Source organism: Selaginella moellendorffii, unplaced genomic scaffold, assembly GCF_000143415.4.
Source record: "Selaginella moellendorffii unplaced genomic scaffold, v1.0 SELMOscaffold_40, whole genome shotgun sequence".
In the NCBI taxonomy this organism is placed as follows: Eukaryota; Viridiplantae; Streptophyta; class Lycopodiopsida; order Selaginellales; family Selaginellaceae; genus Selaginella; species Selaginella moellendorffii.
In genome coordinates this window covers 542561-558624 of record NW_003314301.1, presented here as the reverse complement: position 1 = coordinate 558624, position 16064 = coordinate 542561, and the positions used below count along the sequence as shown (strand labels likewise).

At 44.9% G+C, this 16064-nt stretch overlaps 3 protein-coding genes across 4 annotated transcripts; 1 reads left to right on the top strand and 2 right to left on the bottom strand.

Annotated features, from left to right (window-relative positions):
- The first annotated feature begins 4959 nt into the window (after positions 1-4959).
- Positions 4960-7549, top strand: LOC9660341 (cyclin-dependent kinase E-1). Its single transcript, XM_024684284.1, has 15 exons — positions 4960-5181; positions 5246-5356; positions 5424-5527; positions 5580-5622; positions 5679-5786; positions 5846-5915; positions 5982-6076; positions 6130-6163; positions 6220-6304; positions 6363-6440; positions 6495-6542; positions 6618-6650; positions 6738-6846; positions 6943-7236; positions 7338-7549. The coding sequence occupies exons 1-15, from the start codon at positions 4975-4977 to the stop codon at positions 7401-7403; spliced, it is 1485 nt and encodes a 494-aa protein (XP_024540052.1). The 5' UTR covers positions 4960-4974; the 3' UTR covers positions 7404-7549.
- Positions 7550-7807: 258 nt separating this feature from the next.
- LOC9660340 (probable mediator of RNA polymerase II transcription subunit 26c) lies at positions 7808-10835 on the bottom strand. The gene is made up of 8 exons (XM_002979108.2): positions 10141-10835; positions 10006-10074; positions 9850-9935; positions 9564-9772; positions 9284-9492; positions 9121-9217; positions 8211-9064; positions 7808-8142 (listed from the first exon to the last, which is right to left on the bottom strand). Exons 1-7 carry the CDS (start codon positions 10525-10527, stop codon positions 8952-8954), a joined length of 1170 nt encoding a protein of 389 aa, XP_002979154.2. The 5' UTR covers positions 10528-10835; the 3' UTR covers positions 7808-8142; positions 8211-8951.
- Positions 10836-11295: 460 nt separating this feature from the next.
- LOC9660339 (sucrose synthase 2) lies at positions 11296-15313 on the bottom strand. 2 transcript variants are annotated; one of them, XM_024684264.1, is made up of 17 exons: positions 15170-15313; positions 15036-15118; positions 14856-14967; positions 14644-14776; positions 14437-14588; positions 14183-14375; positions 13998-14116; positions 13721-13937; positions 13563-13658; positions 13340-13513; positions 13172-13288; positions 12937-13103; positions 12657-12881; positions 12280-12601; positions 11969-12213; positions 11735-11873; positions 11296-11654 (listed from the first exon to the last, which is right to left on the bottom strand). In XM_024684264.1, exons 3-17 carry the CDS (start codon positions 14963-14965, stop codon positions 11568-11570), a joined length of 2496 nt encoding a protein of 831 aa, XP_024540032.1. In that variant the 5' UTR covers positions 14966-14967; positions 15036-15118; positions 15170-15313; the 3' UTR covers positions 11296-11567. The 2 variants fall into 2 exon arrangements, with proteins under 2 accessions (XP_024540032.1, XP_024540033.1); XM_024684265.1 differs by having other exon boundaries at positions 14856-15118.
- Between the last annotated feature and the right edge of the window lie 751 nt (positions 15314-16064).

Sequence of the window (16064 nt, the reverse complement as noted above, 5' to 3'; positions counted from 1 at the left end):
ATTGAAATTAGATGATATAATATTTTCCAGTGAAAATTAGTGTTTTAGTGTTTTCCATGGGATATTCCTTCACAAGATGGGTATACCCTATAATTAATTATTATAGGAATTTATATGTGGTTTTCACATTATACCTTATAGTTAATTATTATGATAACCACAAAGTAGAATTTACATGTGTAAAGGAATCCATTACTCAATAAATGTCTCACTTGATTTTCTAACCAGTTTAAGTATGTTTAATTAATAACATATAGGAATTATATTCATATGTTCTTCATGGAAGATCAATTTTTCAACTAATTTAAATGGAGATTGATAAAGGAGTAGTATTAATTTTTTGTCATTGTGGTAGTAAAAGAAGAATATCTAAAATACTATCAACAAATAACTTTTGATACCCATAATTACATTTGTGACACAACCCCACTTTTAAATTGACCCATAGACAAATCAAAGGATATCAAATTTTAACCAAGTTTGTTTTTACTTTTCTAAAATAATTTAGATCCTTGCATTTGTCAAAATCAAAGCTTGGTTCTTGAGATTACATAAAAACTTGGCTTTTTATCTTGATGTATTTATTAGTATTCACAATTAAGTCCAGTCTACTTTTTCGAAGTTTTTTTTCATGTATGTTCAAACACAATTATAAACCAAAAGTTGTTTGCAGTTCTATAAAGGATTGCATTCAATGAATCAAACTCCCACAAAACCAATTGTTCCTCAAACACTAGTTACTCTGACTCCAGCTTAAATTCAAGTCACTCTAGCTGAAGTGCCAACCTCCCCTAATGATTGTTTATATCTATTTTCTCCATCACGTGAGATTCCTCAATTTTGACTAGGATCAGAAAGAGCAAAAGAGCAAGTGTTTTTACAACTATCTCACACTAGAATGGCTCATTACCATTTCCTTTTATCTCTGAAGGAAGATTGAGGTGAATTGTTGTTTCCATCTAAGAAAGTTATAATTGATGTTTTGGTGGACAATGGTTTGATGAGGAGAAAATAAATCATTAACCCTACTTTGAGCTTTGCATTCCAACAGAATCTGTACCAAGTATGAGAAACCTATCACCATCCAAGGTTTGAAGCATGTTTTCCAATGTAAGTTGGTAAAGCAAAAGTGTGCTATTTACCAGCCTCTTTTTGCGTATCCCAGTTGGAGTGGGATATGTTGTAGCGCTTGACATGAATGTCAAGAACTCCATTCAGATGAGCTGATTGATATAATTCTTAGCAAGGCAGCACTGCAAGTGTTGGTTTTGCAAGCTCATTGGGAAGAGACACCCTAACACAATGGTCTGTCCTTGGCACACACAGCTCTGGAATTCCTGGAGTGAAAACATATCCTTTTGTCCATATGAGCCTCCTAGATTTTTGTATGCCATGGAAACAATAAAAACTTTGGGTTACAAACACAAGAGCTGGGTGTTTGAGAAGATGCTGTCATGGACAGCCAGCAAGAAGATCTTCCGCGAGATGATTACTGTCACTGCAAGTATACATGTTTACAAGTACTCATTGGAGAGAAGATTGTGTTGAGAGTTTTGTTGTTTTGGCATCAAGGAGATAAGAAAAACTTGTCATGCTTCTGCCATTGTAGTAGATAGCATTGCCTCTGTCCTAAAAAGGCTATAGAGGCAGAAATTGGACAATAAATACTCCTGGTGGTGGCCATAAATAGGAAAAAAATTATATGCCACTTTTATGATTTTGTTGGACATTCTAATTACAATTACAAGCTCAATTGGTTTTTTACATGGTTCATATGCTAGTTTGAAATCCCCATGGTACCCTCTGGCACTACCAACTTTCTAGCCGTTGACGAGATGAACTTGCTCAAGATCACCATACTTTAAAAAGGTTATGTTTTAGGCTATATTGAAGAAACAAAAAAAAAAAAAACAGGAAAAAAAAAAATGACCCGGCCTTGTTTGCTAGATCCTGCTTGGCCAGTGCCACACGCTCATGAAGGGAATGGGGCCACCATGGTGTGGATGTGGCAGCATAGTCATAGCGCTGCCAATGCGGCACTGGCACCAAAGTATTGCTACGGGATTGATGCAGGTTCTCAAGAGAAAAGTGAAGTTGTAGTGCAAGTCTCATGGCACTAGCCAGTGCCATGGCTGAGCAAGAAGAAGTCCCACTGGCCGAGCAGGGGTGTTGCACGTGCTTATACATGAGACTTTTAGCCGCTAGCCTGTGTAGAGACGGTGGTGTGCGTGTGGCACCTTGATTGCCATCCTTATCGCTCCAATGCTCGACACCAGGTTTGCGTGGTGAACACATTCAAGGATACGTCCTCGGCCTGGAACTACAGACTGGACTGGTCGGTGGACATTGATAACAGAGAAGTCCCATGACCATGCCTCCCCCCGGTGGACATTGATGACAGAGAAGTCCCATGACCGTGTGACCCCCCCTCCTCCCCCCCATGCTGTTGCCATGGCTGAGCAGAGAAGAAGTGCCATGGCCAAAGAATGGGGCTTCGGTAAGATTTGAGCCTCATACTAAAAATATCCGAAGTGTTGTTTTTATATAAAACTAGATTATACTTTAGAGAGTCATATGTTATCTATATTGAAAACTAGATTGTGTATCAGTTTTTTAATAGTGCTCGAGATAATCGTATTGTCATGTACAACAAAAACTGTATTGAGTTTCAATTTCATAAAAATGTTTGAAGAAATCATCATATAGTGTATTAGATAGTGTAAACCATATGATTACTTATATGGTTATTTACATTAAAAACCATATTGTATTTCAGTACAGATAGTACACATCTATATTGAAAACCAGATTGTGTTCTGGTTTTGAAATTATGCTTGAGAGAATCACATGTTATCTACATTGAAAACCATAGTGTTCTAGTTTTATATTACATATATAATACACTACAATGTTATGTATGTTGAAAACCAGATTAATTCCATTTTCAGAATAATACTTGAGAGAACCATATGTTATTTCTAGTAAAAAACACATAGAATAAAAAGTCATTATATAATGAAAACCCCCTCTCAATGAGGAAAATATTAGAGCCCTGTTTGAACCAGCCAAACTCATCTTGAAAAAGATGCTAATTACACACTTGATGAAGTGTCAGGAAGATATAATTTTCTCTCTTTTTTTAAAATCGTTTCCATTGAGAAAGCGTCTCAACGATTTCCTGAAGATCAAGAAAAAAGGAGAAGCGAGGAGGAGCGCGAATATATTGGACCTCCTTTTGGGTGGCAAATTTCTCACCTTCTACAAACTCTTCCTGCTTGATATCTCAAGAATTCGCTATTGTGAGGAATTGGGCTTTTTTGATACACCAATAGGATCTTAATCTTGGTGAGCAATATAGATTTGTCTATCAAGTGTGCAATAATTGATGTTGAAAGTGTAACTTTTTTAGTTTATATTGACACTGCTCTTCCTTCTGCAACACTGCAACTCTTAATAAGATGGGATGCTAGACTCTCCACTGGAAGATGAACATTCAATGCAAAAGAGTGATTCATCATAGCCACTAAGTAGCAATTAGCTGGCCAACTGATGAAATTATCTTGCAAGCTGAGCCAAAATAAGTATGGACCTTACCTTCGACCCCAGTGAAGTATGGTGCAATTGAGAAGGCCTTGCACTTAAACAAGGCAGTAGTCATGTCGTCCAACGTTGTCGGCCATTCTTCCCACTACAAAGGCCAAATTATATATTGAGGGGTAATTTAAATTAGTCTAAAGAAGGTGGTAGGTTTAGAATGATGGAAAGTTGGTGGTAAGAAACGTGGAATTGGACAGCCAATTGTGCCGTGGGCTTGGCATCCTTCACAGGGAATGTCAAGAACTCTTCTCGAACGAGCTGATTGATGATATTCTTGCCAAGGCAGCACCGTTGAAAGCTTTAGTTTTCCACAAACTCAGCGGGAAGAGGCACCCTAACACGATGGTCCGAAGGCTTCTTGACGAAGGTTTTGCATACACGGCTCTGGAATTTCTGGACGAAACATGTGAAGAGGAGACTTTCAGGAGAGCGCTTGCATATCCTTTTGTCCGTGAGCCTCCCAAGTTTTTGTACTCCATGGACACAATGAAAGCTCTGGGTTACAAACGCGAGATGCTGCTGTGGACAGCCAGCGAGGAGATCTTCCGCAAGATGGTCGAGGAGCATTCGAATGCCACTGCAAAGCGACATGTTTACGAACACGTATTGGAAAGAAGTTCGTGTTGGGAGTTTAAGCGCTTCGTGGGTTTAGAGGCAAAAGCCAAGGGCGTTAAAATACAGGCCAAATATGTTTTCTCCGGAATGAGATATGATAAGGCTCTCAGTTTGGCACTTGAGATATGTGATGAAGGACAAGCTTACCAGGCTGCATTGGATTGTACTATAGGCCCCGAGAGCATTGTCTCTGTCCTGAAACAAGCTGTAGAGGCAGGGTGGCAGTGAACCCAACTTCACACCTTATCCACCACCTTGACAAGGTTCAAAAGATATTGGGAAAGACGTTTGTAGCGGATGCCATGAAGAGAAACCTGATCAAATTGGACGATAAAAAATTAGCCGAAGCTTATCTAGAGAGTATATACACTGAGCCAGTCGAAAAAGATACTGTTATATCCCTGTTTGAGCTAGCAACCAGAAATTCGTACCAGCCGTTCCCTAGAGTCGTCAAGCAGATGCTGATAACTCACTGGAAGGATGAATGGCTCTTGTTTGAGGCATTTTGCAACTTATTGGATCCTGACGAAAGAACATGTCTTGAAATGTATAAGATGCTCATGATGAAACGGGAAGCTAGTTATATATCAGAAACATATTTTTATTAATTAGATTAAAATTAAATATTTAAAGCTAAAAATTACAAATAAAAATCTGTAATAAAAATTAAATTAAAAAGTAATTAAAGTTTCAAAAAAGCCCTAATAGTAGGCCCTGTTTTCTAGGGCTCTTGAATGGTAGGGTTTTTGGAGGGGGGAGGGAATGGCGGATGGGATCGCCAAGCGCGCGCGGCCGGCGTGGCTCCAGCAGTATGAGCTCCTGGGGAAGATCGGGGAGGGCACTTACGGCCTTGTCTACCTGGCCAAGAGTAAGCTCGTATCGAATCGAGGCGTGAAGATCGCGATTAAGAAGTTTAAGCAGTCCAAGGAGGGCGATGGCGTCTCCCCGACCGCGATTAGGGAGATTATGGTCAGTGGATTGTGGGAAATGGCGGCATTCTCGCTTAAAGTTTGGATTTTTTTTTTTTGCGCAGCTGCTAAGGGAATGTATGCACGAGAATGTCGTCAAACTCGTCGATGTGCACATCAATCACGCGGATATGTCTTTGTATTTGGCATTTGAGTATGCCGAGCACGATCTTTATGTAAGTTTTCGAGCACTCCTTGACTCTTCCTCTCTTCATCTGTTTTTCTTTTCTTTCTTCTTGACAGGAAATTATTCGGCACCACCGTGAGAAGCTACTTTTCCAGATCAATCCCTACACCGTCAAGTCTTTGCTGTGGCAAATTTTGAATGGAATCAATTACCTTCATAGGTTCGTGAAGTTTTCTACTAGCTAAATCCGAAGCTCACTTACGCGCTTGCAGTAACTGGATTATTCATCGAGATCTCAAACCATCAAACATATTAGTGAGTCTATAATTTCGTTCCGCTCGCTTGACTTGAGTATTCATTGGGATCGTCAGGTTATGGGAGTGTCGGGGGACGGTGACGAGCAAGGACTTGTCAAAATTGGTGATTTTGGACTCGCAAGAATTTATCAGGCGCCATTGAAGCCTTTATCTGACAATGGGGTGAGTACTAACTTCTCCTCTTTGCATTTTGTTTCATGAAGTTTTTTTTGACTTTGTAGGTCGTTGTTACGATATGGTACAGGGCACCCGAGCTTCTTCTCGGAGCTAAACACTACACCTGTGCTGTCGGTATCCTTTCTAAGATCGTTTTGTTATATCACGCCGTATGCGTTCCTTAATCATATATCTCACTAGATATGTGGGCAGTAGGATGTATTTTTGCGGAGCTTTTGACCTTGAAGCCTCTCTTCCAGGGTGCAGAGGATAAAACAGGCCCAAATCCGTTTCAGGTACTACCCGCCACCTGTTTGATTCACCAACTGTGTGTTTTCCTTTACTTCAGCTGGACCAACTTGACAAAATTTTCAAAGTCTTAGGTGATGGTTGGTGTTGTTTGAGCTTAAGTTTCTAATGGAGAGAGTCCGTTATGCAGGTCATCCGACAACAGAAAGATGGCCGATGCTTTCCAATTTGCCGCATTGGTTAGCTAACCGTCAGCTAATCCAGAGTCGAAAGTAGTAAGTGTCGTTACTTTCACCTGCGCGTTATGCCACCTTTTCTGGTCTGTCCCTACAGCGATAATCCTGGTTTGCACACCGTCGTCAATCTCCAACCGAAGGGCCTAGCATTCGACTTGCTATCACGAATGCTCGAGTAAACTCTCTGTATACAAGCTTACTTGCTGTCTAACCTTCTCGAGACGTGCAGGTATGACCCAGTAAAGCGTATAACTGCAGCACAAGCGCTGGATCACGAGTACGATCTGTAGTTCGTCGTGGATGTACGCACCCTGACCTCTGCTTGTGTTTTCCTTTTTTTTTTTCTGTACAGATATTTCCGAAGCGATCCCCTCCCTGGTCGAAAGTAAGTGCGTCGTTTTCTCATCAGAACCATTTGTTTGCTTTATCTTTCGTGAGGGGTCATCTAACCATGCGCAATTTTGGAAGGTAGTGCACTTGTCTATGGCCAACCCGGCGAGAAAGTTGTGCAGTACCCTGCGCGTCCCGTGGATAGCTCCACGGATTTCGAAGGCAGTGGCTCCATTCAAAACACCCAGATGGTACGAAACAGGAAAAGAAAACAAGCCTTTTTTTCCCCTCTGCAGTGTGGTGGTGGCAGCAGCTTTCTGATGGTTTCCACATTTCGTGGCTCTCAGATGTCGACCTCCAACTCGCTCCCCGCGTCAGCAGCATCAGCTGCTGCAGCTAGTGCGACTGCAAATGCGGTTCGTCCCATGCACCACCAGCAGATGCCCTTGGTCGGAATGCAGAGGCTACAAACTGCGAGCATGGGAGCTTTCAACGTGGGCGCTCAGCCAGCCATGGCCGGCCTCGCCGCGAATATGTTCGTCCAGAGAGGCCAGCAGCTCCAGCAGGTTGCTCATCACCAACAGCAGCAGCAGCAGCAGCAGCAGCAGCAGCATCAACACCATCAACACCAGCAACACCAGGTACAAAAACTTCGTTCTTTCTTACGTTCTTAATACAGGATATAGCATGACCTCGATAGAACAGTATGTTATAAACTTTCTTGCTGGTTTTATTTCTCCAGGGAAGGAGGAGAGACGCGATGCAAAACCCGAATTATCAACCTCCCATGAAGTCGCGACGAATGTAGCCAAGCAAGCAAGCAGCAGCGCATTCGTTTTTGTCCTCCCAGAAAGAATTTTCACCCGCTGGACAGACTTTTAAGAACAAAATCCATTTTTTCTTCTATTGTAACCGTCACAGATGAAATATCCAAAGAATATCCAGGTTTAAAGATTCGGGGGATCTTTCCTGCCCTTCAGGGTGACGGCCGTGGCAGCCCGTCATTCGGTTTGAAGAAGAAGAAGGGCGCGTGTGCTGGTTCTTGGCGAGCACGAGCAAGCAGGCAGGCAAGCAAGCAAAAGCACGTCTTTTCCAGTGGAAGCAAGTACAGCACGCTTGCTTGCTTCGTTTTTCTTCTTTCCTTCTTCTTCTTGTGGGGTCTCCTATCACCAAAAAAGAAAGCAAACCAGGAGAAGAGATTAAAGAACCATAAAAAAAAAAAGAAAGAAAACTCTTGATCTTGATCTCGATCTTGACTAGAATGTCTAGCAGCACCAGACCATCATCCCGGATCATCGATCTCCGCAGCCCGGATTTCCTGCAGATCTGCCTCGCGCCGCGGCGAAGAACAGGCCACCACCTTAGCCTCAGCCAGCGCGAGGAAAGAAAGTCCAGCTTCACCAAGGCGAGCTGGATCAAGAAGGACAAGTGCAAGGTGACGCTCCCCAAGTTCAAGGCAAGCGTCATCCACACCGGCATTGTCGACAAGCTCAAGGGGGCGTGGAGCAAAGTCAAGCTCATGGTGGCGGCGCCAAACTCGGCCACATCTGTCTCCAAAAGAAGCAGCACGATCAGAAAGAAGAGCGCGGCAAGAAACAGCAACAGCGGTACAAACCTCCGGCAGGAGCACGAGAGAGATGGAGCCGCCTTGTCGTTTGCTCGCCTCGACTCCTCCTCCTCCTCGTCTTACTCGCAAGATGCTGTCGCGGAATGCATCGAGTTTATCAAGCAGTCGGCCGCGGCGTGAGCGGATTCTTCGCAGGCCACCACCTGGCTTTGAAAACTTGACAGCTTTTTTCCTGGACGAGATTAGGAAAGCACCAAGCATGACTACTTACGGTGATTGTGTTTCGCTGCCTCAACTTACTCTTCTTGTCTTTCAAAATTTGGTGCTGGATCAACTTACTTGTTCAGAACCAGCCAAAAGAGTCACTGTAAATTATTTGTTCGCTCTTTCTTCTTTTCACCATAGCTTAACTAAAGCTCTCTCTTTCCTGCCTGTACCTTTAAAGAAACCTTTTCCCTGGATCCCTGTATGTAAGCTAGCCTACAAAATTATGTATTGCCCCTGTGTCCTGTCTGTTCTCTTCTTTCCCAAGTGAGATAATATTTCCTCCATAAATTTTATAGACCCTCGTTTCCTCCCCCTGTGGCGTGTCTGTCCTCGACCTGTTATATCACTCCTAGCACCGCCGGATAAATCTCTCCTTCACTTTGCTTGGCCTTGTCGTGCAGTATAGTGACGAACGAGTGAGACGATCCTTCCCTCTTTTTTGCTTTTCTTTTCGTCTGTACAAGGCTCTTCTCCGCCGTTTCCTATAGTGAACTCAACCTTCACACTCTTCTGCTGGGCTACTTAGCGCTGGACTGGCCTTCTGGTGTTTCCAGAACCTGCTTTGAGATGGTTACCAGGCCGATCTTGAGGAACATCTTGCATGTCCATCACTTGCACAGTTCTTTGCCTCTTTACTGCAGACATAATCGCTGTCAGCTTTCCACTACCTCTCGTCCGAAATAAATCCTACCATTTGCAGCTTGTTGATACTGGTCATGAATTAATCTCTTTGTAGTTTCTAGCTTTTGCTTCTCTGTCAGGGAGCCGCTCTCTTGAAAAGATGGTCTCTGCAGAAATTGAAGAGTGAGCTTTTCCCGACTGCGAAATAATTGAAGAAACCTCTTGAGACTTACACTCGGCTTTGTTGTCGGTGGTTTCCTTGCACTTGCAGAACTGGGGGCTGCAACCGGGGCTCTTCCCGTCCTTGTTCTATCATCATCCATCCATTTGCCACTGGGTTGGAATGACGGTCCATTTAGCATCTTACTATGCTCCGACGGTGGATAACTAATCCGATGAGACTTGTGGTGGTCCTCCCGGTCATCAGAGGGCGAACATCCAACTGCAGCCACTCGCAGCTTCAAAGTTAGCTTGAGAAAGAAAGAAAAAAACGTGAGAGATTGGGAGACTTACACATACTATCCTCTCCTCCGTTGTCAAGCATTTGTAAAGGGGGTGGCTGAGTAACGCTCGACACGGAACTGCTTAACAGGTCCACTCTGTGTGGTAGCCGTTCTTCAATCACTTCCACTTCATTGACTGCCTCGTTGGGAAGAGCAAGTTCGTCTGCATCGGCCGCGTCCGCAGTCTTGGCCCATTCATCAACGACGTCCTTCCACAGCCTACCACAAAAGTGTAAAAAAAGGAAGGAAGCTAAGAAACAATGAAGCTCTTCTCCCTGTGGAGGTCACGGGCTTACTTTACAAGTTTCTTGCAACCGGCCTTGACGCGGCTCGACTTGTGGTGCTTACGCAATTTATTGACAATCATCCCAATTCCAGTCACCTATGAACCACAAAAAAAGAAAAAAACCCGATTTAAGGATTTCTAGAAAGACCGATGAATTCGCACCCACCTTTAAGGCTTGGACAGAGATCTGGAGCTGTTCTAATCTCTCAATTGGCTTCAAAAGCTTCTCCGCTGGCTGGAATGGAAGAATCACATCATACAAGTGGAACAAGTGGACATAAATTCCAAGGAAAAAGCATACCTCGTTTTGATCCCTCTCGAGCGTCTGCCCAATGCTTAGAACTTCACGCCTCACGGCCTCTTCTTCGTCGTCATCTGCTGGAGCGAGGTTCCGGGCATCGGCATTCTCCTCTTCCTCGCCCTGATCGTCATCGTGATCACGATCGAGGCTGTCCTTCCTGTCCGATCCTCCAGCCAGTAGCAATGGAGCTCCACCGCCACAATTGGTCGCCACCAGTGGGTAGTTTGACGGCGCAAACAGCTTTTCGGCAAAGCCATCCCTCCTCATTCGCAACTCCTTGGGGTAATTCACGGCCGCAATGGTGAGCGCCCAGTCGATGACACTCCAGAGATCTTCCCCGGAGTTCTCAAAGAAGAGGCGCCATCGTTCCATCTCCCGGGACATCATTCTCCAATCAGGCCGCCAAAACCCTAAGCGACGATCTCCTCTTTCCTAACTCTATATCCTTTGGCAGCGCTAGAAAATCCTCACATGCACCTCGACCCTGACGCGATCCCAGCTGCTATCGCCCGATCGACCCGAAATTTCACGGACTCGGCCCCCGATCGATCAAAGAACAGAGCATTGGATCGAGATTGAGGAGGAGAAGCAAGAGATTGCACGAAATATCGCGGATTATCGCGGAAGATCTCGCGTCGGGAGCTCGACCGCCATAGCCAAGAGCTCCGCCTATAGCTCTATCGAAGATCAAAAGACCAAAGGTAAGAAAAGGGGAAGGGAAGAAGTCCCGTAAGTCTCTCGAGTAACGCCGGGTAACAAAGATTTTCTTTCTTACCACTTTACATTTACACCCACCTGCTTCCGTATACTGTACAGGGGAGGGGCGAATCCACCAGGCGGTAATAAACCATTTTTCACTGCGACCCCTCGCCCGCGTGCTCGTCTTTTACCGTCGTAATTAGCGAAACTCCTGGAAGATGACATCAGTTACACTGCCACCGTTGGATTCAATTTGGAGGCGACGGTCTCGATGTGCTGTCATTTGTCGGAATATACAAGCTTATCCAATGGTTGTTAGAAATGACACTTGGCTCGTCTGTAGTGGCGAGGATTTAGGGCACTCAAAAACGACACGTGTCCTGCAAGACGAATATTCGTCTCGTTTAAAAAGGGCCAGAGCTTTCTCCATCATGGACAGACAGGTGGGGGAGGAAAGACGAAGAAGATTTTATATTATTCATCACACTCTTTTTTCGCGAGTGGAGCGATTTTAAGTGAAGTATGAAAGAGAAGCAGATCGAATCGATCACAAAGCTTTAAGAGAGTCGTCCAACAAGAGGCTCTCTCCTTTGATTTGCTTGGGCTCTCTTTCCAGAGTCGAGCAGTGGTAGTACGCTTCTACTTCTCGCTTTTTTTACTTCCTTGCTTGCAAGCTTGCGAAGATTTGCTGGCTACTCCACTCGATGAAGAAAAGCATTCTCTTCTTTTTAAGCCTGACCTTCTTTGACATGAGTTTTCTTCGAAATCTTCTCGTCAACATCTTCCTTGTCGCTGGAAAGTGGTACTCTCTTGGCCTGCAAGTTGCCATCGTACGTAAGTTTTTGCCTCTTTTCTCACATCAATCAATCACACGGGAAGTGTCAAAAACGCGTACCAGTTCACGGAACTTCAGGATGTAGAACATCTCCAGGTAGCGTCGAGTCTCTCGTCTCTCCAGTTTCGACACATACTTCCAGAAGCCGTACACTCCCGCCAGTGTCATGAGCCTCTCCGCGTAGATCTTCCAGGTATACCTGCGAAAAGCAAAGCCAAACGAAGCATAGCTTAGCTTCTTGCAGAGAGAGAACAGCGAGAAACATGAAGCGAGAATGTGTAAATCGCAGCGTACCGTTCATAAATGCGCTCCAGGCCAGCCGCCGAGATGTTGTTCCAGTAGTCCTTGTCTGCGAGACATTTTTCGAAGAAATCGGCCATGATGTTGCTGGCTGCTTCACCATGGTGCGGGTCAATGTGAAAGCCGGACACGCCATTCACAATGATTTCCGCGGGGCCTCCTTTGCAGGTTGCGAAACATGGTAGACCGCAAGTCATTGCCTCCACTACTGTCAGTCCAAAAGCTTCGTAAATCGCAGGCTGCGCAAGTCAAAGGTGATATGAGTCGATCAGGAAAGAAAGCGAAGCAACGCACTGTTCTCATACCTGGACGAAAGCACCGCGACTATCCGCTATAAAACGGTACAGCTCTCCGTTGCGGACTCGGTTCTTCTGCGCGCAAATCCATCTGAAGTCGCCCTTTAAGTTGTACTCCTCCATGAGCCCGTGCATCTTGTGAATCTCGTCGATTTCCTCCCGGTCTCGCGACTTCGCCGGATCGATGTCTCCGGCAACAACCACCAGGCTCACGAGTTTCCTCAGTCGCGGGTTCTTCGCAAACCATTCCACCAGGCCGGAGATGTTTTTCACTCGGTCCAGGCGCGCCATGGAGAAAATGAGAGGCTTTGATCGATCGCTTATAGTTCCCCTGCAGATCAATCGTTAAGTTGATCGAAGACTAAAAAACGAAAACAAGCACTTACACATGGACGTCGTTCTGTTCGGTACCATAAACAAGTTGCTCAAGTTGCCCATGCAACGACGTCAGTCGCCGTTCTTTTTCAGTGAATGGAAAGTAGATGGTCATGTCAGCTCCAGGCGAAACAATGTTAAATTTCGGGTCGAACACATCAATTCCGTCGACCACACGATACAGGCCTGGTAGCGTAAACGCGGCATGACTCTCGTACTGCCCCACGCTGTCATCACTGCATGCATAAGCTTTTAGAACGCAGGAGAGAGGGAGGAAAAAAAAAGCTGCACCTTCCAGCAATTTCCTGATAAGTGCTCGTAATGATGAAATCAGCATGGTTCATAGCAATGAGATCGGCTGTGAACTGACAGGAGAAATGATATTTGTCATCAAACTTCCGCCAGTAGATGTCCGAGTCGGGATACTTTGTTTTCTCTAATGCGTGCGCAATGTTACACTGAGAAAAGAGCAGAAGATTTAAAATGTAGGAACGAAGGAAAACTAGATGACGAGAGGTAAAGTCACCTGAGTGATGCCAAGCTTGTACGCAAGCAACGAAGCCACGAGATTTCCATCGCTGTAGTTGCCTATAATCAAATCCGGAGGACCCGAAAGTTCGGCGCATATCTCATGTGCAACATCCTGGACAAACAGTACGCCAGTGAGCATACAGACAAACTTCGGTGGAGTTACCTCAGCAAATGTTTCTAAATAAGGCCAGACATCAAAACGTGATACCCATTGTTTGAGTATTCCTTCTTTCGTCCTGAAAGGAATCCTCAAAATACGAGAGTATTCAGTGCCACTGATTTTCTCCACCTTCTGATTGCAAGTGGTTCCTTTTGCTTCAGGAATCAAACGAGTCACCTGACCAAACAAGGTCAGAGATCATGAGAATAGAGTGTAGATCACGTACCACTATGATTTGAGGCTTGATCTCAAGACCCTGGTGCTTAATTCTACTAAGCATTTCTTGCTCCAAAGCACGAACTTGATCCAGAATATAAACAATCTGCAGAAAGACGGTAAATGCTAAAGAGATGACCAAACAGCTTGCATTTCACGTAAACTTGCCTGTCCACCTGTATCCGGCATTCCCAAGACATTTGCTTGGCCAAAGTAGCCATGCGGTGACAGAATCACCACGCTGAAAACCATAGGCACTTTCCCGAGAAACTTTTCGAGCGTGTTAGGATCAGGGGCCTGAAGCGTCTCTAGCAGGAGATGAATCATCTCAAGAACCTCTCCGGCATTGCCTCCCCATCCTTTCTCTAGTCCCAGTTCCTGCAGCCTGAGAGAAGAGAGTTTAAGTGACCAAAAGCCTCCTCAAAGTTAGTGTAAGTTCTAATACCTCAAAGCAAATTCAGCATATGGTGCGTCATCAGGGAGCCGTGTCAGCTGCTCTTCAGCCTTGACAAGTGCTGGTCGAAGCCTGTCCAGAGTTTCGATCCTATCGTTTAGCATGAGAGTCTGATTAAAACAAGAATTCTGTGTCAGCGGAAAAAAACAAACAAATATAAAACAAAAAAAACTTACCTCCCCACGATACTTGTGCACTTGTAAGAAGTTAAACAGAGGTTGCATGCTCTCCTGGTCACGAAACAAACGAGACGAGAGATGCCGATTAAGAAACTGTACACCATTGCCAATCGACTTGGGACGTGTTAGCTTTGGGAAATGAGCGTTGAAAGGTTCAAAGTCTAGTTCAAGGACAAACTTGTCATTGCACCTGGTGGAAGTTGAGAAAAATACAAGTAAAAAAAGAACGAGAGAAGAAAAAAAATACTTACACTCCATTTGTCAGACACTCTTTAAACGCAAGGTATTCAGAAACTGAGAGCTGCTCCACAGTCAGCTCGTCGACGTTTATTCGAACATACTCCCAAACACCAGGCCTGGGTCGCACAGCCAGAGTGACCCAAGGAGGCAAAACCATGGCTTCCTGCACGCGAAGAACTTATCTTAGCAAAGCTCAAGGGAGAAGAGATTGGTTGGACCTGAGTGTAATGCAAAACGCGGCCAAAGATACCATCTTGCAGCTGGAGAAGGAGCTGCGAGTCCTTGACAGCATTTGCAAGCCCATCTTTCAGTTCGTGAGGTTGCAAAAGCCCACTTCCATTCGCTACAAACCTGGAAAAAACACGAGGAAATACGAAGAAAGTTTTGTTCGTCATCTGGCCTAGAGAAAGAAAAGAAAGAGTTCTCTTACTTCGATAGCACTGATAGCAGCGGATTCCGATGCTCTTGCAATGAATCCTGGACTCGATCGCGCATACTGGTCACCCGAGTAATCGATCGCTTAGCACTCCCCAGACTCATATCTAATCAGAGGCAATCCAGTCTAAGAAAGGAAACACAAACTACACTAGAAAGAATGAAAGCGGTATACTTTGAAGAAGAAGAAAAGAGGGCAGCGCTCACTCGCTCCAGCTCACACACGAATGCAATGAGAAGCCGTGAGCAAAACAATCGCTGAAACAAACAACCATTAGAGAAGCATCGGCGAAGCTGCGAATCACTAACCTATACAGCGAAACCGCAACAATGCAAGGCGTCTGGCTGCTGCTGCCGCCACCCCCGATCGATCGCGAGCAATAGCTGGAAGATCAAACCCTAGCGCGCTCCCCCTCCCTCTCCAATGCGTGGAAAAATGCCCAGCTCTGGTTCTTCAAACAACGAGCCAACGATGCATTCCGTACAACAACAGTTCCAATGGGTTAGTACGACATGGCTGCGTGGATGACAAGTGTCCACTTCCAGCACATCACTAAGATTTCTCCAATCAAACACTGCCAAGCCAATGTTATAAAGCTTAGCTTTGCAGGTATTAATCACCATGTACTACCGTCGAACTCCAATCAAACACCGCCAAGCCAATGTTATAAAATCTAGCTTTGCAGATATTAATCACCATGTACTACTGTCGATTTCCTGCCAACTGACGATCAAGATATGGGACATCTTTTTTTTTGACATATCCACGTTACATGGTTTGATCCAATCCATCCGTGTTTTCCTGCTTTGCATTTTTGCCACATACAAACTCCCGAGCTTGCTTGGAGACTTATAGTGAATTTGCGTTTTCGCTTGCATCAGCTCTTGCTCTCAAGAGATCTTTACCTCCCCGACGACGGGACTTGGCCCCTATGAACTCCCCACATTCATGGCATGCGAACTCAGGCGGTTCAAGCACCTCAGTCTCTCCGGCAAGACTCTTCGCAATTGGCGTCGGATCGTAGCCGACACATCTCTGGTGATACCAGAGTAGGCAAACTTCGCAGCACACCCAGTTCACGTCTCCCGGAGTTTGAGTTTGCTTGCATTTGCAGCATATATCCGTGTCCTGCAGCCAAACCATATTAGTTGCGCAATCCAGGCACCACTAAAACCTTACCTTTCGTTGCTTATCTCTCCTGAT

Bases quoted from the DNA above. Each gene is read 5' to 3' on its own strand.
- LOC9660341 (XM_024684284.1), top strand. From the start codon at position 4,975: ATGGCGGATGGGATCGCCAAGCGCGCGCGGCCGGCGTGGCTCCAGCAG. The intron at 5,357-5,423 runs GTAAGTTTTCGA...TCTTCTTGACAG, and splicing joins ATGCCGAGCACGATCTTTAT to GAAATTATTCGGCACCACCG. The intron at 6,305-6,362 runs GTAAGTGTCGTT...CTGTCCCTACAG, and splicing joins CTAATCCAGAGTCGAAAGTA to CGATAATCCTGGTTTGCACA.
- LOC9660340 (XM_002979108.2), bottom strand. From the start codon at position 10,527: ATGATGTCCCGGGAGATGGAACGATGGCGCCTCTTCTTTGAGAACTCC. The intron at 10,075-10,140 runs GTATGCTTTTTC...CTTCCATTCCAG, and splicing joins TCGAGAGGGATCAAAACGAG to CCAGCGGAGAAGCTTTTGAA. The intron at 9,218-9,283 runs GTAAGTCTCAAG...CAATTTCTGCAG, and splicing joins CACCGACAACAAAGCCGAGT to AGACCATCTTTTCAAGAGAG.
- LOC9660339 (XM_024684265.1), bottom strand. From the start codon at position 14,965: ATGAGTCTGGGGAGTGCTAAGCGATCGATTACTCGGGTGACCAGTATG. The intron at 13,514-13,562 runs GTACGTGATCTA...TTGTTTGGTCAG, and splicing joins TCAAGCCTCAAATCATAGTG to GTGACTCGTTTGATTCCTGA. The intron at 11,655-11,734 runs GTACGCGTTTTT...GGCAACTTGCAG, and splicing joins TCCTGAAGTTCCGTGAACTG to GCCAAGAGAGTACCACTTTC.